The sequence below is a fragment of the Hyperolius riggenbachi genome, chromosome 1 (genome assembly GCF_040937935.1).
Source record: "Hyperolius riggenbachi isolate aHypRig1 chromosome 1, aHypRig1.pri, whole genome shotgun sequence".
Taxonomy (NCBI): Eukaryota; Metazoa; Chordata; class Amphibia; order Anura; family Hyperoliidae; genus Hyperolius; species Hyperolius riggenbachi.
Window position 1 is genome coordinate 613,409,135 of NC_090646.1, and position 27,996 is coordinate 613,437,130.

General features: G+C 46.3%; 1 protein-coding gene across 1 annotated transcript; it reads right to left on the reverse strand.

Annotated features, from left to right (window-relative positions):
• Window positions 1-11,379: 11,379 nt before the first annotated feature.
• On the reverse strand, window positions 11,380-27,928 carry LOC137528731 (betaine--homocysteine S-methyltransferase 1). The gene is made up of 8 exons (XM_068250254.1): window positions 27,823-27,928; window positions 22,354-22,486; window positions 20,052-20,170; window positions 18,878-19,069; window positions 17,035-17,182; window positions 15,938-16,120; window positions 14,448-14,676; window positions 11,380-11,716 (listed from the first exon to the last, which is right to left on the reverse strand). Exons 1-8 carry the CDS (start codon window positions 27,850-27,852, stop codon window positions 11,533-11,535), a joined length of 1,218 nt encoding a protein of 405 aa, XP_068106355.1. The 5' UTR covers window positions 27,853-27,928; the 3' UTR covers window positions 11,380-11,532.
• Window positions 27,929-27,996: the final 68 nt, after the last annotated feature.

A 27,996-nucleotide genomic window follows, 5' to 3' on the forward strand; every position in this document is an offset into this window, starting at 1 on the left:
CCAGTGAAATTTGTATTTGTCTCTTTTTGGTTATGGGAATAAACTTTATTCCAGGTAATGTACTGTGTGTGTGCCAAATTTCATTCAAATCCGTTCAGCCGTTTTTGCGTGATCGAGTAACAAACATCCAAACATCCAAACATCCGAACTTTCCCATTTATTATATTAGTAGGATTCAAATCCGTTCAGCCGTTTTTGCGTGATCGAGTAACAAACATCCAAACATCCGAACTTTCCCATTTATTATATTAGTAGGATGACCGTATCGTATAAACCGCCTGACATAAATAATTAACATTACTCTTTTCACCCATCTGTAACCTCAGAAATGGGATCTTTTTGTTTGGGATCTTACAGACAGCTCCAGGCTGGAGATAAAATACTAAACATCTCAATTGTTTTACCGCCTGTGTTATGCTGGGAATAAATCGAGATTTTTTGGCTCAACAGATCTCTGACAGGTCCAATCTGATTTCAATCATTTTTCTGATCGATTTTCTCATAGAAGTGAATGGAAGTTGATCAGAAAAATCGTTCAGAAATTTGATTGGAAGGTAAATCTGCCAAAAAAACACATGATGTATTTCCAGCATTACCCTTTGTGAATTGACCTTTAGGATTTATTACCTCTCAAGTTTGATAATTTACCTCGCTAGTTGGTAATTTTAGTTTTTCATGCAGTAACAGCCTTTTTGAATCGACATTTGAAAAAATGTTTGGTAAAATCGGTTGTTTGCTGCTTCACCGGTGCCACGTGCAGTGGGGATTAAGCCCATATCTTGTCAGCTAAAGCTAACGATTAACACAAACAATACTCAAATTGTATCATCTGTTTCCACATCCGGTGTCTCAGATGCCTGGCACTCACACCAAGCACTATATACCCCAACTTGCTTCCTTTTAGGACTGGCAGTAGGCCACAACTTGTCCACAGCAGGCTGGGAAGTAAATAACCTCAGTATGAAGACACTTATTTTTATTTTATCATTCTGTGCAGCATCTTTGTTGCTAGAATGGGTGTTTACCAAGTTGAGGTTCATTTTTTTATATAGCAGGTTTAAAAAAAGTGGCTACTAGTGCAAAAACAATTGTTTCAAGTTAACAGGATTTTGAGTATTGCAGTACATATAAACGTCCACATGGTGTCACTGTTGATTAACAGTGGTAAATATAAATTAGGCAATTGAAAAAGGGAAAAAAAAAATCTGATCTACCGATACTTACCTGGGGCTTCCTCCAGTCCATAGAAGCCTGTGTCCCTGGCCGCAGCTTGGCTCCAAGCTGTTCTCCCCAGGTCCCCTCTGGCCAGGTTAGCGGCCTCTGTGCTTGTACGAATGCGCAGCCAGTGCCAGCCACGCGTGATCAAGTTACTGTAGCCAGGAGCGTTCTACGCAGGCACAATACTTCTGAGAGGACCCCGGGAGAACAGCTTGGAGCTGAGCTGTGGTGAGGGACACAAAGGCTTCCAGGGGCTGGAGGAAGCCCCAGGTAAGTAGATCTGATTTTTTTTTTTCACTTGCCTGATGTTTCCTTTAAGGTGGCCATTAACAATACAATTCTTTCTACAATCCATTCCCCGACTACGTTGTAATGTCAATTGCGTCAATCTATTTTTTTGGTAATTTAATTCAATTAATCTAATCGTATTGCATAGAAGCTATTCTTCGGTTTGTGGACCTGAGCAATCATTTGATTGATCGCCCATAAGACAATCGTTTACAAACCATTCTTTGTATGAACGATCGGAAATGATCTTTTGAGACAACTAATGGCCAAAAATCTCCTAACCAATCCGATTAATGTAATCGATCCAAAAATTAATTTATCGCATTGGTTAGAAGATGTTTGTCCAGTAGTGGTCCCAAATTACCATTTCCGATCATTCGTACAAAGAATCATTCAGCAAATTGTATCCTTAGACTATAGAATACTGCAGGCCATGAGACATAGTCAGGAACATTTATTTTAGTAACATGGGAGTATATTTGGGGTACCTTATATTCTGTCCTTTGTGTGAACGTAGGCAGCTGGAAATGGTCCAGGCCTGTCACAACGTCACACAATAGGTCAGTAACATCTAGGTGTGTGGCAGTGTGAAAGTAACTAATGACCTTAACTGGCTTCATGTGCAGCAATAGAAAGCCCATCATTGGACCGTTTGTTGGGCAGTTCCACCACCCATCTGGAGCAGTGCCCAACACAGCTCACAACTGTCCTCCTTGCCTCCTCTGAGGTTTACCCCTTTGGCCTGATAGACACATGCAGGGCCGGTCCACCAATGAGGCAGGGTGAAACAAATGCCTCAGGCGGCTCTTCTGGGGGGCGGGACCCGCCTGTCCATGGGCGGGGGGCCACCGAGCTGGAGGGGGTAGCGGGCAGGAAGGGGTTATTGGGCACAGCGGCAGGGAGGGGTCGGACCCCCCTCCCTCACCTAGGTCCCCCGATCTGCGCTCCCCCTCCAGCTTTTAAATAAGCAGCAGCCGCTACTAGTAAGAGGCAGGGATGACTCACCTCTTCCGCGTTCCAGCGTGCGTTTCACTGTCGTCACTTCCTGCAATGCCGCCCACTGTATAGTAAGTGGACATCATTGCAGGAAGTGACGACAGTGGAACCCACGCTGGAACGCGGAAGTGGTGAGTCATCCTCACCCGCTGCCTCTTACTAGTAGCGGCTGCTGCTTATTTAAAATCTGGAGGGGGGCGCAGATCGGGGGACCCAGGTGAGGGGGGCGGTCCGACCCCCCTCCCCACTGCTGTTCCCAATACCCCCTTCCTGCCCGCTACCTCCTCCAGCTCAGCGGCCCCCCTCCCGCGGCTTTAGGGGGGGGGTGATTTCTCCCAAGTTTGCCTCAGGCGGCAAAAAGTCTAGGGTCGGTGTTCCAACTAACTAGCATACATTGACAAAACAGCATACATTTAAAGTGATATACCCCTTGTTAGTAGAATCAGTGTCCCCTTGCCCGCTCGCTGGGCTGCGGGCTCGGTCCTCGCTTCGCTCGGACAACTTTTTATTCTAACTCTATGTCCACTTGGATAGTGGAGATTGCACATCAGCACACAGGCAGCTAACTGCGGTTGAAAAGGTTAATGCTGCTAATGGGTATTATGGGGTTAATATATGCCCTGCATGACTTTGCACTTGCTCAGTAGCATTTGTATGCTATTCTGTCGGGTATGCTAAAATGTTGGAACACTGGCCCTGGACACATGCGACTGATAGGTGTAAAAGTTTCATAAATTAAACATTTCTAAAAAGAGGTAGCACCTTTGTGATCACCACAGCTAAATAACGTATGAATCAAAAACTGGTACACTTCAGGTTAGCAAATGGCAATTTTATTGATGGATATGTGTACAGTCAGACCCCCACGCCAAAACTCGATCCATAGTCAGAAGATACAAGGCATAGGCCAGGTCAAGTAAGTCAAGCATGAGAATGCTCATAACAGTGAAGTGGTAGAAAAACCTCCTTTCCAAATACGGTCCGTGTGCTTTTCCCACAAGTTCCACCTCACTGTCGTGACTCGTGATCATTAGCAAACTTGGAGGGTAGGTGCACACAACGTGAAAGGCTGCATTTTACGTCACCTACGGTTTTGTTGCATTTTCACTGCATTTTTGTTGTTTGCATTTTTTTTTTTTTACAGCAGATGTTTTCAAGTGTTTTGCGCGCGGTTTAATGCATTTGCAGTTCGCATATACAAAGCGCAAGTGTGGCTTGTATGCTTTTTTTCATACATTTTACAATTGCATTTTATGCAAATAACCTAGGAAGACAACAGGGAGCAAAAATACATCACAAAACTGTTTTTTTTTTTCAAGAACACATGGAAAACACATACCATTGCATTTCCATTGACTTTCATTATGTGCATTGTTGATAGAAAACACATATGCATTTTTATATTAGTTTTTTTCTGCAGCCCATAGACTCCCAATAGTGGCAAAAATGCAGCGTTTTCCGCAACGCTAGCATTCCTGCTAAGTGTGCACCCAGCCAAAGGGATACTGAACAGCTTAAAAAAAAAACAACCCCCCCACAATTGGTACTTACCTGGGGCTTCCTCCAGCCCACCATAGGGCGCGAGGTCCCCAAGCATTCTCCTGGCTTCTCTCTCGATCCCGCGGGCAGCTCCATTAATCGGCGACTTCAGCCTGAAGTCACCAGTACAAACCCCACCGTGCATCATCACGGCAGCCGGCGTGAGAGTTCTGCGCATGCGCCGTTCTCCAACTCTGAAGCAAGGATAAGCAGGACTCTCATGCCGGTGTAATGTCAGATATTGCAGCCCGGAAGCAGCCTTTCTCACTGAGTATCGCGCATGCTCAGTGGGAAGTTAGACATTATTTACCTGAAATATCTCCGCGTCCGCACCATGTACACTCCCAAAATTTTCAGGGGAGGGAGGAGACCCCCAGATCTAGCTCTGTTTCAAATTGCAGCCCCCTTGCCCCGCTAGTTCCCGAGATAGGTTTGCTGCAATCAGTCTCGGGAACCAGTGGGGCTCTGGGGCTGCAATTCGGCACAGAGCTAGATCTGGGGGTCCCCTCCCTCCCCTGAAAATTTCGGGGGTGTACATGGTGCAGAAGCGGGGATATTTAGGACATTTTACGTGGCTGCACAATTTAATGGGCCGCAGGCTCCTACTGCGCATGCGGGGCTGCAATAGCTAACATTACACCGGTCGCCGTTAAGATGCATAGTGTGCGCTGCGGGGTCTCATACTGGAGAATTCAGGCAGAAGTCACCATTTATCGGAGCCACGAGGACGCCAGGGGCAGGGCCGGGCCGAGGCATAGGCTGGAGAGGCTCCAGCCTCATGGCGCAGTGTAGGAGGGGGCACAGAATTCATTCAGCTGTCATTCCTAATTGTGTTTGAAGCAGAAAGAAATAATAAAAGGGGATACATGGCAGTGCCTGCAAGTCAGATAATTAGATATTAAGGTGTTGGGGAGGTTGTGGGCCCTGTGGTGCCTTTTAGTCTAATAGCAATCAGTGTGTGTGATGGCTTGGGGGGGGGGGGGGGTGGAGGGGTGCACTTTGCTGTCTCAGCCTTGGGTGCTGGAGGACCTTGGCTCTGGCCAGGGAACCTCACAGCCTACGGTGGGCTGGAGGATGCCCCAGGTAAGTACAAACTTTTTTTTTTTTTTTTTTTTTATTAAAGCTGTTCAGTGCCTCAAAGTGGCCTATGCCTTATGTCTTTTGATTGAGGAGTTTGGTCATTGGGTTCTTCTAAACTTTACAGATACGGATCTATAAAATTGCCATTTGCTTAAAATACCATAAGGCAGAAATGTCCCAAACAGCAATTATATTTTACCTGCGAGGGTAAATGTGAGTTTTTGTTGTAGCTGTCCCATCCCAAATCCACTCCAGGTCTTCTCAGGGCTCACTAATTGCCATGTAGCACCTGACCTGGGCACTGCCACAGCCTTATTACGTCTATAGTGGCACAGCAGGATTTTAAATGTAATTTGGGTGCTAGCGATGACAGCATACCTCAGCGGTGCTACAACTCAGAGGGGAAATAGTATTTAACACTGCTTAGAATTTCAGCAGCAAACCAACTGACTGGGCAACAGATCCGTACGTACTGTCCCAGCCCACCCCCCTCCTTTGTATATGCAGAGTAGTAATGCAGCAGTAGTTGTGCTTCCCTCTCCTCAGGGCTCCAACAATGTCCAACCTGGGATACTTCATTTTAAAAAAAGCTAGATTAACTTACCTAGGGCACGCAAGAGTCGGACAAGCACCATCAAACATGGTTACTAGGCTAGCAAAATATGAATACAAATTGAGCCAAATGTGTGCAGAAAGGCCAAACAATGTATAATTGAAGAAAGAGTATGGCCCTACAAAAACCGCACCACAGGGTATAGAAAAAAAATACAAATTAGCCTTTATTTATCCATATCAAAAATTAAAACCAATGGCACAATGCAATAATACATAATATTGTCATACTACAATAATGCCCTCAAAGTACACCATGGAATACATACAGGGCAGGCATATAATATGCCTCACGTGAAAATCAAAGTCCCAATCCACAAACTGGCAAGTGAAGAAATAAAAATAAATAAATAATGTGGAGTGAAACCGTGTTAGAAGCCAGAAAAAGGATTCTGAAGCGTGCACCAGGACACCATGCACAGATAAATCCAGAGTGGAAAAAAAAAAGTGAAGGAGAAGCACGGGTCCGTGTAAGGGCCAGCTGAAGGCATGCACTAATGGGCAAGTGAAAGGGACTGTATGAGCCCAAAGTGATGTGATACAGAAAGGACAACGTGGGTGCAAGCGCAGCTTACCGAGTTGAGGACAGGAGGGCGTGCGTGCCAAGGGCCGTTGAGGGCATTATTGTAGTATGACAATATTATGTATTATTGCATTGTGCCATTGGTTTTTGATATGGATAAAGGCTAATTTGTATTTTTCCTATACCCTGTGGTGTGGTTTCTTGTAGGGCCATACTCTTTCTTCAATTACTACAACCAGGGGCGTAGCTAGAAATGACTGGGCCCCATAGCAAAAAAAATTATGGCCCCCCCCCCGACCTTCCAACCCCACAGACCTCGGACCTCCCACCCAAACATTTGGTGGGGAAATCTGATTTCCCCACAAAACGCAACCAGATTGTCGGCAAATTTCCACACAATATGCAACCAGATTGTTGGCAGATTTCCCCACAAAACGCAACCAGATTGTCGGCAGATTTCCACACAATATGCAACCAGATTGTTGGCAGATTTCCCCACAAATTGCAACCAGATTGGCGGCAGATTTACCCACAAATTGCAACCAGATTGGCGGCAAATTTCCCCCAAAAAATGCAACCAAATTGGCAGCAGATTTCCCAAAAAAATGCAACCAGATTGGCATCAGATTTCCCAAAAAAATGCAACCAGATTGTCGGCAGATTTTCCTACAAAATGCAACCAGATTGTCTGCAGCTTTCCCCATAAAATGGAGACAGATTTTCGCCAGATTTCCCGACAAAATGCAATCAGATTGTGGCAAAATGTCACCAACAAAATGCAATCAGATTGTTGCCAGATTTCCCCACAAAATGTAGTATATGTAGCCAGGTCTATAGTGGGATAACATTAATTACCTGGAGGGAGGGTGGTTGGGCAGGCTGGCACGCTATTTGCGGTGCAGGCACTGCACTGGGTAGGCAGTTAGCTGGGTGGGAGGGTAGGCAGTTAGCCAGGTAGGCAGATAGGTAGCTAGGTGGCAGGGTAGGCAGATAGGTAGCTGGGTGGCAAGGTAGGCAGATAGCTAGCTGTGTGGCAGAGTAGGCAATTAGGTAGCTGGGTGGCAGGGTAGGCAGTTAGGTAGCTGGGTGGGCAGTTAGGTAGCTGGGTGGGCAGTTAGGTAGCTGGGTGGGAGGATGGGCAGTTAGGTAGCCTCGGTTAGGCAGCCGGGTGGGTCGGTTAGGCGGCTCCGGTTAGGCAGCTGGGTGGGTGGGCAGTTAGGCAGCTGGGTGGATGGGTGGGCAGTTAGGCAGCTGGGTGGTCGGTTAGGGCTGGGTGGGTCGGTTAGGCAGCGGGGTGGGTGGCTGGGTGGGCGGTTAGGCAGCTGGGTGGGTTGCTGGGTGGGCGGTTAGGCAGCTGGAAGGGTGGGTGGGTGGATAATTAGGCAGCTGGGTGGGTGGGTGGATAATTAGGCAGCTTGGTGGGTGGATAATTAGGCAGCTGGGTGGGTGGGCTTTGTGCGGGTAATTAGGCAGCTGGGTGGGTGGGTAATTAGGCGGGTGGGTGCTGGTAATTAGGCGGCTGGGTGGGTGGGTAATTAGGCAGCTGGGTGGGTGGGTAATTAGGCAGCTGGGTGGGTGGGTAATTAGGCAGCCGGGTGGGTGGGTAATTAGGCAGCCGGGTGCTGGTAATTAGGCGGCTGGGTGCTGGTAATTAGGCAGCTGGGTGGGTGGGTGCTGGTAATTAGGCAGCTGGGTGGGTGGGTAATTAGGCAGCTGGGTTGGTTAGGCAGCTGGGTGGGTAATTAGGCGGGTGGGTGCTGGTAATTAGGCAGCTGGGTGGGTGGGTAATTAGTCAGCTGGGTGGGTGCTGGTAATTAGGCAGCTGGGTGGGTGGGTGCTGGTATTTAGGCATCTGGGTGGGTAATTAGGCAGCCGGGTGGGTTAGGCAGCTGGGTGGGTGGGTAATTAGGCGGCTGGGTGGGTGGGTAATTAGGCAGCTGGGTGGGTGGGTAATTAGGCAGCTGGGTGGGTGGGTAATTAGGCAGCTGGGTGGGTTAGGCAGCTGGGTGGGTGGGTAATTAGGCAGCTGGGTGGGTGGGTAATTAGGCAGCCGGGTGGGTTAGGCAGCTGGGTGGGTGGGTAATTAGGCGGCTGGGTGCGTAATTAGTCAGCTGGGTGGGTGGGTACTGGTAATTAGGCAGCTGGGTGGGTAATTAGGCAGCTGGGTGCTGGTATTTAGGCAGCTGGGTGGGTAATTAGGCAGCCGGGTGGGTTAGGCAGCTGGGTGGGTAATTAGGCGGCTGGGTGCTGGTAATTAGCCAGCTGGGTGGGTAATTAGGCAGCTGGGTGGGTGGGTAATTAGGCAGCTGGGTTGGTTAGGCAGCTGGGTGGGTAATTAGGCGGGTGGGTGCTGGTAATTAGGCAGCTGGGTGGGTAATTAGTCAGCTGGGTGGGTGGGTAATTAGGCAGCTGGGTGGGTGGGTAATTAGGCAGCTGGGTGGGTGGGTAATTAGGCGGGTGGGTGGCTAATTAGGCGGGTGGGTGGCTAGTGGGGTAGGGGCCCGACTCCTATCCCCCCCTGCCTCACCTGGGGTCCGGGGTCCCCCCTCCTTTTACGAGCGGCAGCGGGAGGTGCGGCATATTCAGAAGGCTCCGGCGGGGTAATCAGCCACTAGAGGTTCAGCTGCCTCCAGGCTACGGTCTCCTCTGTATGCTGCGCGCAATAAACCAGGAAGCAGTGCGCGCGGCATACAGAGGAGACCGTAGCCTGGAGGCAGCTGGACCTCTAGCGCCTGATTACCCCGCTAGAGTGGTGAATATGCCGCACCTCCCGCCACTCGTAAAAGGAGGGGGGGGCCCGCCGAGGTGAGGGAGGGGGGCGGGGGCCCGGCCCTATAATAAAAAAATAAAAAGTACTCTCGGGCAGCTGCGGGCCCCCTGTGACTTAAGGCTGCCGCGGGGCCCCGTAGCAACGCTATGGCTGCTATCCCCAATGCTACGCCACTGACTACAACTTACCTGGGGCTTCTACCAGCAGCCATCCAGTGCCCGCGCCATCACAGAACGATCCTCTGGTCCCCCGCAGTGACAAAGTTTGGATTTCAGTGACAGAGCCAGTCACCGCACCTGCATGGCCCTAGCCCCCCACAGCCTCATTTGTGCTCCCAGCGATGGGAGTGTGAGGATGCACACACTCAGAGCCGCAAAGGCAACAGTAATATCCACTATGACACTTTGCTACCCCCTATGCCACTGTGAAGTGAGAGGTAGATGAAGGCTGCCATATTTATTTCCTTTTAGATAATACCAGGTGTCTGGTCATCCTGCTGATCTTTGGCTGCAGTAGTGTCTGAATCACACCTGAAACAATCTGCCGCTTATCTTGTCTGTTCAGGTTAGAAGTATTAGAGGATCAGTGGACTGCCAGGTAACTGGTATTTAACATCAAATCAATGTCAGCCTCCATATCCCTTTCATGTCAGGTTCCCTTTAAAGGGCATCATAAACAGTTTTTCATTCTGAGCTGATGTAGGATTTTGCAAATTCAAAGTACACCATTTCTGATCAATTCAACCCCATCAGGTAGGCACAACTTATAAATTAAAAAAAAAAAAAAAAGTTAATAAAATAAAGCTACAAGGTATTAAGTTGAAATGTTATGAAAAGAGATCAGAATCAAAATTCATTCTAGATCCCCTAATGCTTATAGTGAGAGAAAAAGCCCTATGGGTCCAGGATCACTGTATTATTGACTAATTTACTATTTTACATCAAATCCCCACCAACCCAACATGTTTCACTGCCTTAATTGGAGGCTTCGTCAGGAGGAAAAAAATAAAATAAAAAATTTATACATACATACATACACACAACCTGATTCAGGAATCTGAAAATTCATGCAGCTTTGAAATGACTAATCAAATCCTGCCAGGGAGATAGGGATTTGAATCATTGCACAATTCTGCATTGCACAATCCTGCATCAACTTAAGAGCCCATTTGCAGGTCACTGACCACTCTTACCAGGGAGAGCATTTATCTGCATGCAGTAACACATTTTGACTGGGTGCACATAATGTGAGAGGCTGCGTTTTATGTCAATGTGGTGTGCGTTTATGGTTCGCATAATAACAGGAAGCAGAATTGCAGCAAAACTGGGGAGGGGGGGTTGATAGGTTCATGAATATGCAACAAAACGCAGGTTTGAAAACACATGCAATTTCCTTCTGGCCATAGACTTCCATTAGCAGCAAAAACGCAACGTTTTGCACAACGCTAGCGTTTCTGCTATGTGTGCACCCAGCCTTTGTTTTTATTGTGAATGAAAGCCTTTGCATCACAGGACACTCCCTGCTTTGCCATCTCAGATTCTCAATGCCTGGACATCAAGTCAGCCTAGGGCTCAAACCCACTAGAGCAATGTTGTGAGCTTTTAGGGAGAGATTCAAAAACGCTAGCGATTTCCCTAAACGCTCAGCTAATGTTTACATTACTGCACACACACACAAAAAAAAAAAAAAAATAAAATAAAATAAAAAAAAAAAAAGAAATAAGACCCCCAAATCTCCAGCAATCACTCATGAAATTGCTTACAAACCGCTCAAAAAATAAATAAATAAAGCGAGCGATTGCTATTAGCAATAGAGTCTTGTAGTGGGTTCCAGGCCCTATACACAGGGCCGGATTTCTGGCAAGGCCACATAGGCCATGGCCTAGGGCACCAGAAGTTTAGGGGCGGCTCAGTGAGTGGCAGTAAAGCTGTTCTATGCAGCCATCCTTATCTGCAAGTACAGCTTTAACCTTTGAACTCACTGTCCTGTACTTGTGATGTCCCTGCAAGATATGTAAGCTCTGGTTTTAGCAGGTTTTTTGGCTAAAGGTATTAGAAGTGGAGGATTAGCAGGATAGCCAGGCAACTGGCATTGCTTAAAGGCAATAAATATGTCAGCATCCATATCCTTGTTTCAGTTGCCCTTTAAGTTTCGTTTTCGCCAACTTATAATTTGGCGCGCCACTGTGCCTGCAGGTATCCACGTTTGCACTCCCATCCTTGGGAGGGCGAACAAGGACAGGTGCCCTCTGCTGACTTGTAACTTAGACACAGCAGGGGAGTGGAGGATGGTCGAGTACCGGTGCGGTTACAGGACGGGGGGGGTTCCAACCCAACATTCAAACAAATGACAATTTTTTGGAAAAAAAGAAAAGTTTTATTTTAAGGCTGTCAATTCATTATGAGTAGAATCAGTTATGATTGATACATTCCTAACAGGACTCAGCAGGGGTTTCTGGTCTTCTGAAGCAGCGGGTTGTAACACAGAATGGCATCGGGAAGGGATTCTACTTGGATGGAACGGATTGCTTGGCAAACAGTTGTTTCAGCTGCTCTTCTGTAGTTGCCTCCTTCTGCTGCATCAGTTGCGAGTCTCCTTTGGTCACTCCCCAGGCATCCGGCCTGGACATAGATGGGCAATAGGGTCTTCCAGAAGCAGGGGGCAGCTTCTCCCAATAGTCCCGTCTTGCCCTGCCACACAACAGCAGACACTTTTATACAGTAATCATTTAAAGACTTCTAAGTAAAACACATTTTAGCCATGCAGACATGCATCTGGGCTATACTTGAAGGTTGTTCTTCACGTTGGAATGGCAAAGTCACTGCCCTCTGCAAGCCAAATAAAAATGCCCCATTTAGGTTGGCCTTAGTAGATTGCTACAGTGTAGTCAGGGCAACATTGCCAGAAACCAGTGCTGTGCAGCACATACGACCAATAGAGAGACAATGAGGTAGTGAATGAATGAGCAGTTTCCAATTACAGACGCAGACTCATTCCCCTCATTGCTGTGCAAGCTAAATTCTCAGCATAAAGTGCACTGAACAACTGTGTCCAATGATCTGATGTGTATATAATGTATAAACAAGGTTTTTGAGCTTGGAACTCCACTGCAGATATCTTACTGCTAGTATACAGCAAGAGTTTATAGTTGCAACCACATTTAGGCCTCTTTCCCAGTGCGACGTTAAAGTTGCGCGCTAAAACATTTAACGCAGAATAACTCACTGCAATGAAAAATCAATGCCCCATTCACAGTGCACACATTGCGTTGGTGACTAACGCTGCATGTTAAGTGAAAGTACTGCATGCTGTGCGTTATACGCGTTATTAGCTGCGTTGGACTGTTTGCACATGGTCAGTAATGACTTGGAAACACTTTATTGCCTGAATGCGACCGTAACAGGGCATTAAGTTGTGTGGAGTTTTCGGGGCATTGCGTTGCAAATTTAAAGGGAACCAGAGTCAAAGCACCCTCATGTATTTTACCATATATCAGTGGGAACATTAGAGAAAACACCTACCCTGCTCTGTTTCATTATTTACTGTTCAGATTGCTTCTTATCAGCCCAGATAAAATCCGACTGAGCACTCAGTCTGGCTTTATTCAGGAATCTTTATAGCCGAGTCTGTCTTCTGTGCTGTCTTTTCAAGCCCAAGCCTGCCCCCTGAGCAGAGCCAGAAGGAATCATTATAGCTGAGTCTATAGTTTAAAGCCAGACAATGCTCAGTTGGGGATTTTATCTGGGCTGATAAGAAGCAATCTGAACAGTAAATAATGAAACAGAGCAGGGTAGGCATTTTCTCTAATGTTCCCACTGATATATATGGTAAAATACATGAGGGTGCCTAGTCTCTGGTTCACTTTAACGTTGCATCAAAAACGCAACATCCTACTGTGAAAGAGGCCTTAAAAAAATAATTGCATCAATTTGGATGGGAATTAACTTTAGTATATTAAACGGTAGGAAAAAAAAAAACAAAAAAAAAAAACCACATACAGTACTGTATATTTACACACATCTGTATATCAGTCCTGAAAGCAGGACAAATGAGTAAGAAAGAGGGACAGGGGGACAGAGTTCCCAAAGAGGGACCAAAAGAGGGACCGTTGGGAGCTATGGTATTCTATCTTGCCCTCTCCCCGGAATGGCAGCTAATTCATAACTACGTACACTGTACAAAAATCAGGAAACTCACTGCTCAACCACCATCAACAGGCCCTCAGAGACTGAATCCAGGCAAGCCAAAAACCTGTATGGTCTGGATTTTTTAAATAAAGATACACATATTGGGGCAGTAATCAGCCCTTAAAGGGATACTGTAGGGGAAAATGAGTTGAACTTACCTGGGGCTTCTAACAGTCCCCCGCAGACATCCTGTGTTGGCGCAGCCACTCACCGATGCTCTGGCCCCGCCTCCGGTTCACTTCTGGAACTCCAGACTTTAAAGTCTGAAAACCACTGCGCCTGCGTTGCAGTGTCCTCGATCCCGCTGATGTCATCAAGAGCGCACAGCGCAGGCCCAGTATGGTCTGTGTCTGCGCAGTACACTCCTGGTGACATCAGCAGGAGCGAGGACACGGGCATGCAGGCGCAGTGGTTTTCAGACTTTAAAGTCAGAAATTCCAGAAGTGAACTGGAGGCGGGGCCAGAGCATCGGTGAGTGGCTGCACCAACACAGGATGTCTGCGGGGGACCATTAGAAGCCCCAGGTAAGTTCAGCTCATTTTCCCCCGACCCCCCTACAGTACCCCTTAATCATAGCTAATAAGATATTGAAGTGGTTTTTACCCTGCTGGTGAGCAGTCCGTTATAAAAAGATGCCAGCAGCATGTTTGCACTCCAGTATTACTGTGCATTTATACAGCACTGACATCTCCCGTAGCACTGTACAGAGCCCATAGTCATGTCACCAACTGTCCATCAGTGGCTGCACAATATGATCCCCACTATAGCCATACATCCATCATAGATTAATGCTGGGAATACACAGGTCGGTTTTTTTTGGGTGATTAGATTGTTCGATAGATAATTTCCGTAATGTCAGATCTCCCTTTCGATCCTTTCACTGCTCAATTTCTGATAGATGTGAATGGACAAAAAAAAAAACAACAAAAAAAAAAAACGAACAAGCAGAAGTTATGAGAATAGACTGCAGAAGCGAGCGGCAAAAATGATCAAGGAGAAATGCATGGCAGAAACGAACTCGTGTATTCCCAGCATTAGGCCAGTTTGAGAGGCTTTAAAGTTTATCATGCTGGATAACAATCCTAACTCCATTTTAGAAAGTTACTGTGCCAGGGCCTGTTAAGTTTATCAGGTAGTTACTTTGCTTTCCTTGCCAGCTAGTTTCTATGAACATTAGATGCAGCCTATTAGAGAATCAGTAAATCAGATTCTATGTAACTAGCAGACCCCTTACCTTGCTCGGACCCAGGGTTTGGTGTGCATGTCCAGGCCACTCCCCCAGCTGCCATGCTTCTCAGATCCTGTGGGCAGAAAGCCCCTCTCGGGGGCAAGCTCTTCTGCTATCGCTCTGGTGTGGTAAGGTTCAAACCCACAGCAGCCTCCGATGTACCTCACGCCAAGATCATAGGCTGCCCGAGCATACTTGTGTATGTCCCATCTGGTGACTATTCTCGGCTCCAGAGCTGGAAAAGACAGCAAGGCAGTGAAGGACTGAACACAATGTACAGTATAAAGATGGGTGGCTAATGATATACTGCAAATACTACAGCATTCCTGATCCTCCAGACCTAGTGATGGTCAATGAGATGCATAAGGCAGGGAACACTTGTTAGAAACTAGCAGCTGCACTACAAGTACCAATATGATTGTGCGTTGTGTGTTAAAAGAATAAAAGTTGCATAGCAGTTTCCCTTTTACCCTGTCTACAATGCTTCCCTATGGACCTGCAAAGGTATGCGGTTTCCCATGCTTTTGTATGAAAATTATATCTAGTAATGTCACACACACACGGGATACTGGATTGCCGGGACACCAGAGAACAGGGGAGGCCTTGTTAGGATCCAGAGGCTTCCTCCTCCCAAGGTAAGTATCCACCAAAGGCTGCTTTTTTTTCTTTTTTTTTTTTTTTTAATACAGATTTTCTTTAAGCTCCCTGGCATTATGATTATTTCCAGATCTAGGTTCTAAAAGCCATGCAATTTTTTCATAAGCTTTCAGACCCCCCCCCCCAAAAAAAAAAAAAAAAAAAAACACCCAGGGAGGTCTGCAGCAGCTCCTGCAAATAACCCACATAGTAAATGGATTGCCACCCTGTTCTGTGGTTTTCTGTACCGAGCCTGGCTCGGGATTACCACTGAGGAGGTTAAAGTGAATTCCGAGATGGGATCATGGGAGTGATATAAAGGCTGCCATTTTTTTTTATTTCCTTTTAAGCAATACCGGTTGCCTGGCAGCCCTGCTGATCTATTTGGTTGCAGTGGTGTCTGAATTACACCAGAAGTATGCCGCTAATCTTGTCAGATCTGACAAAATGTTAGAAACCCCTGATCTGCTGCATGCTTGCTCAGGGTCTGTCGCTAAAAGTATTAGAGGCAGAGGATCAGCAGGCTGGTATTGCTTAAAAGGAAATGATGTCAACTTCCTTATACCCATCACCTTGGGTTCACTTGGACCAATTGAATTGAGCTAATATGTGATTAGATTTCAGAAGATATAGAGATGAGTGAGTGTTAAGCAATGTGCCACTTCACAGCTAGGAGGCACTATTTTGACATGGATACAAAATGCAATTTTCTATTGAATGCTTTCCTTGGTTCAGATGACCAGTGTAGGATCATTGACCATATAATCAGTATATAGTAGACATATTGGCAAGATGTAACCCAGGTTTGGAGGTAATGTGTAACAAATGCAGTAGCGCCTCCCAAACATTTCACAACTTACCGAAGGGGAATTCTGGCAGGTCAATGAAACCTTGCTTGCCACAGTCCGGCGTGTGATACGCAAGTGGTTGCGTCATCAGATGGGCTTTAACATTGGCCGCTGCCAGGCCTTCTTTCATGAGCTTCACTGTTGCAACACAGGTCATGGGGTCAAAGTGACAGTTAACCCCGACAACTGAGGCACCTAGAGTACAAGGGCACAGATGGAAAATGGAAAGTTACAGAAGAAAGAAAAAAAAAAAATTATAACAGAATGCTCATTTGCAGAGTGACCAGCCTGAGGAGATGTCTAATGAAGATTTCAAGCTCCAGGCTAGGAGTACAGGACACTTCTGTCACATGAAGATTAAACAGGAAAAGCCATCCTCCAGAGGAGTCACACATTCCCCTGGTCCCTAGCATTGCCAAGCACCGACCCCAGGAACATATCCCACAAGAGCTTGTTGGATGTTACGTAGCTGCACTCCCTGCCATGCACAAATGTAACCGCACTGCCCCTGTGCGAGTACGGTAGTGCCTGTGGCTTAGTGTGCAGGGACGGCTGTGCTTGGGTATGACAGAGGTGCATGGGTGTGAACGTCAATACATATAAAATGTACAATTCTCCCAAAGTAAAAAACACACTACGAATTACTAGTTTTCCCCTATGCTGCTGTCACAGTAGTTAGTGGGGGAAAAAAAAAAAAAAAAAAAAACAAACAACAAAAAAACAAACAGACAATTAAGGTTTTGGACTTGTCCAATCTGCTCATGGGGAATAATAATTCTCAGGTTTTTTTTTGTTTTTTTTTTAGAAAAGCACTTATTGGTTATGTTGCACAACTCAACTGCCAAATGACATGTAAATGGGTAGGGGAACTGGCCAACGTCTTTGTAGATATCCTTTTTTCAGGGGACAAAAAAAAAACCCACCACACACAACCGATACTCAGTAGTCCATAATCAACTGTTTATTACTAACTTTAAGGGGAAAAAAAAAAAAAAAAAAAAAAAGTGGGCGGAGGAGGGAAAATACATTTGCATGGTTTTAATATTTTACAATTTTCTTCTCTGCAGTGGTCCCTTAAAGTAGTAGTCCCATGAAAAATCCACACTTACCAGCCTTTGCCAGTCTGACAGCACACTCTCCGGGAGTGACTCCATTCAAGTCGCCTTCAGTTCCGATACATAATGTAGCAGCTACTGGCTTCCCAGCTTCCTTCAGCACTTCCACAGCCCAGACCGCCTCCTCCACATGCTCAAAGTACTGTTATTGGGAGAAGCATACATCAAAATATGAACTCAATATACTGCCTGAAAATTAATATGCCCCTCCCATTTTATGTGTATAAATAGTCTGAATTAAACCTTTTATCGAAAATCCAAATAATGGATACTTACCTTTGGAGAGGGAAGTCACTGAATCCTCCAGTCTTGGCCCTGCACTCCCATCAGGCTCTTCCAGCTCCGACACCCCAAAGCAGTTGCACTGGACCTACGCAGTAGCATGAACCCGCTAGGGCTGCACCAGAAAAATACTGTCAACGGTTTTGCGGGACATTGCTGGAATGGCACAGCAGTGGAGGGGGAGGGGGGGGGGGTTAGTATCTGGAGGATCCAGAGCAGGGGTGGGCAAACCTTTGCAGGACTGTGCCGCATTCCTCTACAATGTGGCCCGCTGCAGCTTCCTCTCCTTTCCACCAGACAGAGGGCAATTTGTTTTAACGCACTCAATCGCTTATTCCAGCAGCGGTCTCCATGGTGGCATCATGTGACATGTTGGCACGTAATGACAGCCCATAACGTGGTGCTGCCATTATCATGGAGATCGCCACTGGAACGAGTGATTGGGTGAGTTTTGTGTTGTTGCATGCAACTTTAATAAATTGGCGGTGGGAGGGAGAAGAATCTGGTCCACTAGCATTGGGACGCCTTTATAATGCTCACGGGCCGAATACGACCCACTGGCTTACCCTATATTTGGGCACTTTTACCCCATACAAGTTTCCTGTAAGCCTAATTCAAATTAATTGAACATGCATGGCTGGGAAGAGTCACTGATCCTGCGGAGTTATGCTACATACACACTTGAAAGATAAAGATATCAGACCAATTTGACCCCATTCCATGTAGTACGAGAGCCATGCTCTACACAGTCTATTCTATGGAGCTGAACTCCCCATCAGATAGAATGCTTTGCAAGATGCTGCACACATTCAAAAGATTATTATTTGCAAAAGGATCTGTTCCTGCAAAAGATCCATTCCTGCAAAATGCATTCAGAGGCCTGGTGCACACCAAAATCCACTAGCAGATCCACAAAATGCTAGCAGATTTTGAAATGTTTTCTTATTTTTCTGTAGCATTTCAGCTAGCATTTTGCAGTTTTGTGAAGAGTTTTTGGTGTAGTAGCCTCCGCAATAAATAAAAAAAAAAAAAAAAAAAAACTCACCCCAGGAGTATGAGTTTCAGCAAAATGCCTCCCTTTCTGGTGTGAACCACCCCATTGAGATACATTGACCAAGCGTATCCGCAGCCGCAAGCGGCTGCAAAAACGCTGAAAAACCCACTCGGTGTGCACCATAGTCTATGATATCTGCAGATCCTCATACACACCTTGTTTAACAGACTTTATCTGCATATCTGAAAATCCATCCTGTTGGATCTGATCTGCAGATGTCTGTTAAACAAGGGGTGTATGAGGATCTGCAGATATATGAATGCATCTTTTGCAGGAACAGAGCTTTTGCAGATAATCTTTTGAATGTGTACGGGCATCTGTGTGTGCAGCATCTTGCAAAGATTTTATCTGATGGGGAGTGCAGCTCCATAGAATAGACTGTAGGTATGGCTCTCATACTACATGGAAGGAGGTAAAATTGGTCTGTGATCTTTCAAGTGTGTATGTAGCATTAATGGCAGAATCTGCCCACTTGTGCAGAGCAATGGATATAGTTCTCACCTCAGCGATGAGGAAGTCCACGTTTTTCTTAATGAAGACGTCCAGTTGTTTGCGGAATATGCCTTTCACCTCAGTCTCACTCTTACAGCTGAGATAGGATGGAGTCTGGCTGACACCGCCGGCCACCAGAGCATCGCCCTCATTGGCCACCTCTCTCGCTATGTCACATGCAGCCTCGTTCACTTTCTGGCCCTGGAAGTGGAACAGAACAATCAGATACTGTATACCAGTGGTCCTCAAACTAAGGCCCGTGGGCCGAATGTGGCCCCCTGAGGCTTTTTTACCGCCCCCCCCCCCAATATATTATAGATGCAGTCAGCTACATTTTTAAATATTGGCTGTCTCAGTTGAAAGGATCCGCACCGTCTAAAAAGTAGGTATTTATTAAAGCTCTTTAAAATGTCATATACAAGATTAAAGTGCGCTCCGGATCACCATTGACGCACAGCGTTTCGGATATAATCCTTCCTCAGAATGGTTCCAGTACACACTGGAAAGTGTGTACTGGAACCATTCTGAGGAAGGACTGGAACCATTCTGAGGAAGGATTATATCCGAAACGCTGTGCGTCAATGGTGATCCGGAGCGCACTTTAATCTTGTATATATGACATTTTAAAGAGCTTTAATAAATACCTACTTTTTATAAAGTGTGGATCCTTTCAACTGATACATGCAATCCCTGTGACTCCAGGGGTGATCCCGGCACGTTGTTTAATCCATCGGTGCAGATATAACTATACCACTAAATATTGTCTGTCCACATATAGAATAGCAGTGCTGGCACCACCAATCCACATGGAAGCCAGAAAGCAGTAATTCGCTGGTTTCCAGTCAAATTCCACATCAGGTGACACTGCTGTCCAATTGTCACCTGGGTACGCTATACTGTCTGGTTCACAAAGACTTCTACATAATTTTATGTATACTCCGGACCCCCAGCAGTCTGATGTTGAACCTAAAACGTTTGGGGACCCCTGCTGTATACAGACAGCACATTTACAACAAGTCCCAATTCATGCTCCCATCACCCCCAAACTACTGTATAGAGTACAGGTGCCCACATGGACCCATTAGAATCCCTGATCTGTACATCTGCCCACTGTTCCTTGCCCATGTTTGGATAAATCTGCCCATGGTTCCTAAGCAATGTACAGCATAAAGCAGATACGTACGGAGATCTTTGCTGCAACATAGTTGCCCCTGTTCTCCAGTTTGTCATCGCTGGCGTAGAACGTGAATGTCTGCATGACGTTTGCCCCGGCTCGGAGGAACTCCCTATGCAGCTGCCGCACTGTAAGACCAAGAAGAAAAATCTCAACACTGGAACAAAGACGTGTTTTCATGTGGATTCAAGGACACGGCAAGACTTCAATGTAGACAGTAAGAGATCAAGGAATGGGTGTAATGTAGCTTACCCTGGCAGATCTGATCACCACTCTTTCATATAACTAGCAGTGGAGTCCTGTACCATGCTAGCAATCAGTAAAAAGCAGTTTTTGAATCAGAATGATACAAATTTATTGGCCAACTTAGAATAAAATTAATAAACTTTTGGCTATAAAGCCTTCCTCAGACTTGATACATACAGGAATAAAGTATGAGGAAGGCTTTATAGCCGAAAGCTTACTCCTTTTCTTATAAGTTAGCCAATAAATGGTGTCATTCTGATTCAGAACTTCTTCCTTTGATATAACAGCTTAGCTTAAGAGGACCACATCGCGAAACAGCCAAGACTCTTCCACAGCCCAGACTCCAGCTCTGTAGCCAACCCCAGCTCTGTAACCAGGGTGACTGCACTGCAGCCAGAGCTGAGGCTGGACTGTGGAAGAGGTAACCAGCCTTGAGAAAAGCGGGGTGGGGCTTCCAATATAGCATATAGGGATCCAGCGAGTGAATGCAAGGCTCTAGCCAAATGGATTATAGTATACACCAGGGGTAGGGAACCTATGGCTCGGGAGCCAGATGTGGCTTTTGATGGCTACATCTGTATCACAGACAAATCAGTAGGGGTTGATTCACTAAGCTACACTGTGCTCAAGCAGCACAGCTTAGGGTGGCAGCACAAGTAAATTGTTCAAAGTAGGCACACTACTGCTGTAGCATGCGCCACTAACTTACTCGTGCTCCCCCCCCCCCCCCCCCCCAAAAAAGGCAGCTCCAATTGTCCCGCCCTGGACCCTGTCAGGTCTAGTGACTTTGTAGGACGTGATCCCTGCAATTTGATTGGCCCAATAGGTTGTCTGTCACTTGACGAGCAGCCTATTGGGCCAAAGTGCAGGGATCTCGTCCTATAAAGTGAATCAACCCCCAAGTCATCTAGCTAATTGTATAAGTTGTTAGTCGGTATTTCTCCTGTCTGGCTCTCGGGGAAATTGCTGATGTTGCTGAAACCCAAGAAAAGCCGAAGACGTGTCTGACACTTCCGCTGCCCGGCAGATCAACTGTATACACATCACCATGGCAACAGGGACGTGAGCCCTCTGCTGCGCATGCGCACTGTGCCAGTTTGAAACATTGTATGGCTCTCAAGGAAATACATTTTAAAATATGTGGCGGTTATGGCTCTCAGCCAAAAAGGTTCCCGACCCCTGGTATACACAGTGCCCCTTACACTAAACAGTACACTGAAGGTGCTCTTTAATCCAGTTTTATAAAAAAAAAAAAAAAAAAAAAAAAAAAAACACTGCAGGAAGTCACAGAGAGCAGAGGAAGCATAAGGTAATTGCTTCCCCGCTCACTCACTTTTGCGGCACATAGCTGGAGGGGGAGAGAGGACCCAGGTGAGGGAGGGAGCGGGCGTGTGACACCCCTCCCCGCAGCCCCTCCCAGTTGCTACTCCCTCAAGCTGGGGGGGCGGGGGAACGGACCCTGCGTTCAGTTTTTCAAAATGGATCCCCGGAACGCACATGGCTCGGTTTTGAAAGTGTGAGAAAACTGTTGCCATTTTTAACATTAGTATCCGTGGCTCCGGTTTTGGTCTGGGCCCCAAATGTAGCCATGGATACGTTTTTTTAAACAAGTGTGAACCTACCCTTACTGCAACCCCTTGTGTCTGATCTGACGCAAGAGCAACACCACATTACCGCAACCACTGCGGTTACAGCACAGAGCTTGGGGTAATGAGTGTTGGGCAACGCATGTAGTGCAAATGAGCACAGTGCAGCACGAACGAACGAAGATCCCAGTAAAGTACTTCCTGCCTGGCAAGGAATACACCACTGAGCAGCGGGGGTCCTATGCATATGATCAGGTCAACGTACTCTGTCGCAGGGTCATAGCTGTGTCTTTCTCTGCATCAGTGGGATGGGACAGGGTATGCAAGACCAGCCTTCAGCATTTTGTAATATAGCGAACCCAAAACTATGAAGCGAGTGGAGAGTACCCAGCAGTGACCTGCAGCATCCAGATTTCATCTTTATGGAAGCAGACTGCTGATTGGTTGTCTTGGCCTGGTCTAGAAGTTTGACCACATACCTGCCTCAGGATGTTCTACTGCAGCCTCTGGTGTCCAGGGTCCGGCTTTGACATAGCCCCTCTTCTCCAGCGCAAACACGAAGCCGCCATCTCCAATCACAACCTCGCCCGCATTCAGGCGCTCCAGCAGGCCCTGAAATCAATGGGCAATATTAACTAAATTACTAGTTACAAAATAGACCAACTAATTACTGCAAATCTTTCACAACGTGTATGCGCACCCCTGTGTATACAGTACTTTAGCACAACAAAGTATAGGGAAATGTAAGGGAAACCTCTGGATCCTGCAGTCTTCCCATGTCCTGTCGCCCACAGTTGCCATGAATGGACCCCCTGAACATATCCCCAAAAGCTTGTACGGAATGTTATCACCACCACGTCCTCATGCACATGTGCAGCTGTACTGCGCCTGTGGGAGTACGCCACTCCTGCACAGCAAGTCTGAGCTGCTCGATCATCTGTGTTACTGCACAGGGCCAGCCGCACTTGCACAGTACAGCTTCATTCATGCATGAAGAGCATGCCTGACAACTTCCAGTGTCCCGGGCAGTGACTGTAGGAGTGAGGAGGATTCCCTCTACCTAGGAAAGTAGCTTTTTTGGGGGAGGGTTTAGACTTGCCTCAGGTTTACTTTGAAAAAATTAGCACATCAGTAAAATTCGGAAGAACTTTGTAACAGACTTCGGGTGTCTTCTTTGCTCAAAAGCCGCAGAATGGCAACACTGCTTTTATCTCAATGCAGCACATTAGCTAAAATATAGAAGTGTTTGTTCCCAGTCTACTGATTGCAAGTTTATAACTTGCAGTACAATGAAAATGCTCTTATCAGGATGTGCGATCATACAAAACAATAAATAAGGGCTGGTTCACACTGCAAGAACCTTTTACTAAATGCTTGTGATAAAAAAAAAAAAAAAAAAAAAAAAAAATTCTTGCTAAAGCAATGCTGTGTGATCTTATCACTCACCCAGGGACTGATTTTTCATAATGCACATGCCTACAGGTGCCTAATGTGGAAGAGGCCCCTCAGATCACTGACCTCCTATCACTGACCGTACACCCTAATCCTTGTCTCAGGTTACTAAGTATAATATGAAACAGTGATTACAGTGCAAGATTCTTGGACAGTTGGGGATGCCTCTGTCGTAAATCAGGCGGTAGCATTACATTAGCAAGGGTTTTTTGTGCGTGGGTTAATAAAACACCCTCTTGCAGTGTGAACCACGCCTTAAATCACTTAACGGGAACCTTAAAGCAGCCCATACACTCAGCCGATTTTCTGGCCGACCGATCAATCGATTGCAAATCTGTTGGCCAATCGACCGATCGACGGCCGATTTCGATGGATTTCCATCGAACTTGCAGGGTGGAAAATTTAGGTCAATCTGATGAGATTGCTTATCAGTTTGCATTGGCCTTAATGGAAATCTGATGGCAAAAAAATGCCATCAGATCGAATTTCAATAGATTTCAAACTGAAATCTATTGGAATTCTATCCTGGTAAAAAATGTTCTAAAAACGCATCAGATAGATCATCAGATGCATTTCTTATCTATCTGCTGCCAATCTGACGAGTGTATGGGCACCTTAACTGAGAGGGATGTGGAGGTTTCCTTTTAAACAATACCAGTTGCCGGTCAGTCCTGCTGATCTCTTTGGCTGCAGTAGTGACTGAATCACACCTGAAACAAGCATGCAGCTACTCCAGTCTGACTTCAGTCAGAGCACCTGATCTGCATGCTTGTTGAGGGGCTGTGGCTAAAGGTGCCCATACACTGAGCCGATTGATTTCGAGCGATCTGACATGCTGGAAAATCTAGGTCAATCCGTCGAGATTGCTTATCATTTTGCATTGGACCTAATGGAAATCTGATGGCAAAAAATGCCATCAGATCGATTTCCAATAGATTTCATACTGAAATCTAATGGAAATCTGTTCCTAAACATATCAGATGGATCAGAAATCTGATGATCTATCTGCTGCTAATCTAACGAGTGTATGGCCTGCTTAAACGTATTAGAGACACAGGATCAGCAGGAGAGTCAGGCAACTGGTATTTTAAAAAAAGGAAGAATCCATATCCTGCTCAGTTTAGGTTCCCTTTAAGTGTACCAAAGACCTTGCTACCTAAAGATTTGATACTTACCTGGGGCTTTTTCCAGCCCCATAAGCAAATCTGAGTCCCTTGCCATCCACCCGTGGTCTGCCGGTCAGCCGTGGTAACAGGCTCAGTCGGGTCCAGTCTGGGTCTTCTGCGCATGTGCACATGCATGCGCAATAGACCCAGACGGACATGACTGAGCCAGTTACCGGGCCTGATCGTGAGGTAGACCCTATGATACTTTGCAGCCATGCTCCCCTTTATGCAAGCCTTGAAGGAATTTGCTAAAGGTGAATCGACAAAGTTGGGAGAGAGATTCGTTGGTTGCCCATATACCACAGGGCACTTCCCAATCAATTTCAGCATGAATTCTCTTGGGAATCAGCTTTGCACCACCATTGATTCTGCCCGTTTCCTAAAGGTTAATCCTCCTCCGCCCCATGATCTGATCATTGTAGCTCACCTTTCCAGCTCGCCTCCACTTTCTCCCGAGCATCACCACAATATGGAGTGTGTGACGCGTATGGAGTGGCGCATGTGTGATGTCACATGTGCCTGGTGGGAGAGACTGGAGGAGACCAGGAGTTGTGGCAGCTGGACAGGTGAGATTTACACTGCGCGGGCACCAGGTGGGGACGTTTTACAACAGCATGGTCAGTCCATCATTGCAATATTACATTACTGCCACGCAACTGATAGACCATGTCTGACTGAGAATTCCCAGCTTGAGCGATACATTCAACTGATTTTGGCCCGAAATGGGTTGACCGGTCATTTGGGCATGCTTGTTGCAACACCAATTTTAATCCAATTCGATAAAATCAAAGTCAATTGGGCTACATAATTGTTAGATGTATGGCAGTGTGATTTCATTTATAATTGCTTGCGTGGCAAACATCAAGATATAACACAACATAGAACACAGTACTAAGAGGGGAAAAACCAAAAAACAAAAAAAAAAGCCCTGCAGAGAAATGTCCAGCCATATCGGTTCACAATATATTTCCAGAATCCAGGCATGGACACTGCTGCAAATCCTCAGTGTCAGTTCAGAACATGAGCCTCTAACACCAGCACCAAATCACCGCTGTCACTACAGAAGCCTCACTTACTGCAGGTATGGGTGCCCATCTTGGCCAAAAGTGTCACAATAAATTCCAGGGATTCTTTGCATCAGTTTCTATGTTTAAACTCCTCACACAAATGTAGCATGCAGAATGCAATGGCTCAATTCACGGTTCACCATTCATTTAACTGTAAGGTTTGTTGGGAAATTAGGACATTTTCAGAGGCAAGTATCCCAAGTGACTCAATATAACAAAGGGAATCCCCCCCCGCCCCCCTATATAAAAAAAACAAAAAAAAAACAAAAAAAAAAAACACTTCAACGTCAAAGTGACGAGGTAGTTGAAAGAGATTTTAAAAAAAAAAAAAAAAAAAAAAAAAAAAAAAAAAAAAAAACTTTTCTGGAGGTACCTGGGGCTTCCTCCAGCTCCCTCCCTTGCCATCCTCCACCTCTTGGATCATCCACAATTCACCCCCTGCAAAGCTGTACAGTCAGTGTAGTCCAGCTGTGCACGCACACTCCCCCAGTGCCCATGCCAGGCCACACATGCACAGCACGACCCAGACCGGTGGACTTTCCAGGGCGAATTGCAGACGATCCAGGAGGCGGATGGCAAGGGACTGATGAGCCAAGAAGGGGCTAGAGGAAGCCCCAGGTATGTATAACTTTCTCTCCTCCAGTCTCTGGTTCAAGGCAGGGGTCACACTCATTGAAATCGCAGGAGTTGCTGCAATGCAATTGCTTTTCTCTCGGGCTGCTGCATATTCAGGAACCATCTGCAATTCTGTAAAAATCCTTCTACTTTTCCTTACAAAGCATGCAATTTCTCATTAAAGTCCACTGGCTACAGTATAAAAACACCTGCATTCAACTGTAGACAAACACACATATCATGCAGAAAAATGCTTGCAAGGAAGCGCCTGCATTCCTGGCCAAAGCCAGTGTGAACCCTCCCTGAAGCTGGGAGTACACTGACTGGTCTGTACATGTTTTCTGCCAAATGCTTCTCTGCATGTTTTTAAAAAAAAAAAAAAAAAAAAAAAAAAAAAAAAAAAAATTATATGACACTACCGAGCAGAGTGATAAATCACCGCCTTGTGCAAAATGTTAATTCATGAAGATCACCGCAAGCGGTGTGAGGTCGGGAAGTACCGCTCCCTCTGATGTGGCGATACCAATGTAAGTGAATGGAGACACACAGACCTCCCAGGCAGCTGCAGCAGAGCGGAACACTGGGCCCGTTTCCACTCTCGCGGAAACGGCCGCGAATCCGCAGAGTTTCCCCGCAGGCAAATCGCGCGGGGAAACTCTGCCATAGGGGACAACGGCGCCGCCGGCCGAATCGCTTGCAGTAGCGATTCGGCTGGAAACCCTCACAGAATTCGCGGCGGAGGCTGCGATTCCCATAGCCGTGCATGGCACGGCTGATGGGAATCGCCTGCGATCCCGCCCACCCGCTCAGTGCCGGCGTGCGTCTACGAGACGCACGCCGCACTAGTGGAAACGAGCCCTGAGAAATGTATCAACTCGGCAGCTTCCGTGTCGCCGCCTGCCTACCGCCAGCCTATTTCGGGGAATCTCCGCACTGCTAACGCACATGGATACTTTTTTATGAACGCCCACCCAGAAGTCTAAAATACCAGCAGCGGTGTTTTCCCGCACTGATTCTCCATACCGACAGCTCCTTTATGAATGATAGCCAAAGATGCATGCATAATGCTTGCATTTTTTTGCAGCTCCATGTGTAAGCCTAGTATGCAATTCATAGCACACAGGAAGAACTCAAATATGAGATTTTAAACTAGTAAACTAGTAACGCATGCAGCCCATAGGCTTTCAGTAAGGCAGGGAACACAAAGGGACATTTTGCCCCACAATTCCCAGGTCGTAGTGTGTTTCCATCAGCAATTTTTTTTTTATTACATTCATTCCATGATTTTAAGGATGCAGTGGAATACGTCAAAAACAAGCATTGTGCAGAAAAATGTGCAATAAAAGACACCCACACACAAAAATGCAAAGGAGGAGAATGAACACTAACAAAGTGCATTTCCTTAGCAGGACCATTGACTTCAATGCAGCCATGTGTAGAAATCAAAACCTGCACAAATTTCAGCAAGTATGTTCCCAATTTCATGTGCATTTTTCACTATGTGGCAAACACCACACTCACTGCAGTCAGTTCGGTAGATACTTAAAAGATGGTACAAAGTTTAATGCTATAAATCTGTAACAATAAGAAGAAAAAGAAACAAAAATAATAAAAAAAAATAGGAGACCTTCTCACTGTGGTTACTTACTTTCTTGGGTTTAGCTCCGGCTGGTGCCATGTCTGTCTGCAGTGCTGAGAGGTGAGCAGGGAACCAGAGTCAGCTCTGGATATCTTTTATATAAAACCAACACCGGGTGTGGCAGAACCAGAGTGTTTCCCCTCTTCTGATTGGCTGTTCCCTCTCACGCCTCGTCCCGTTATG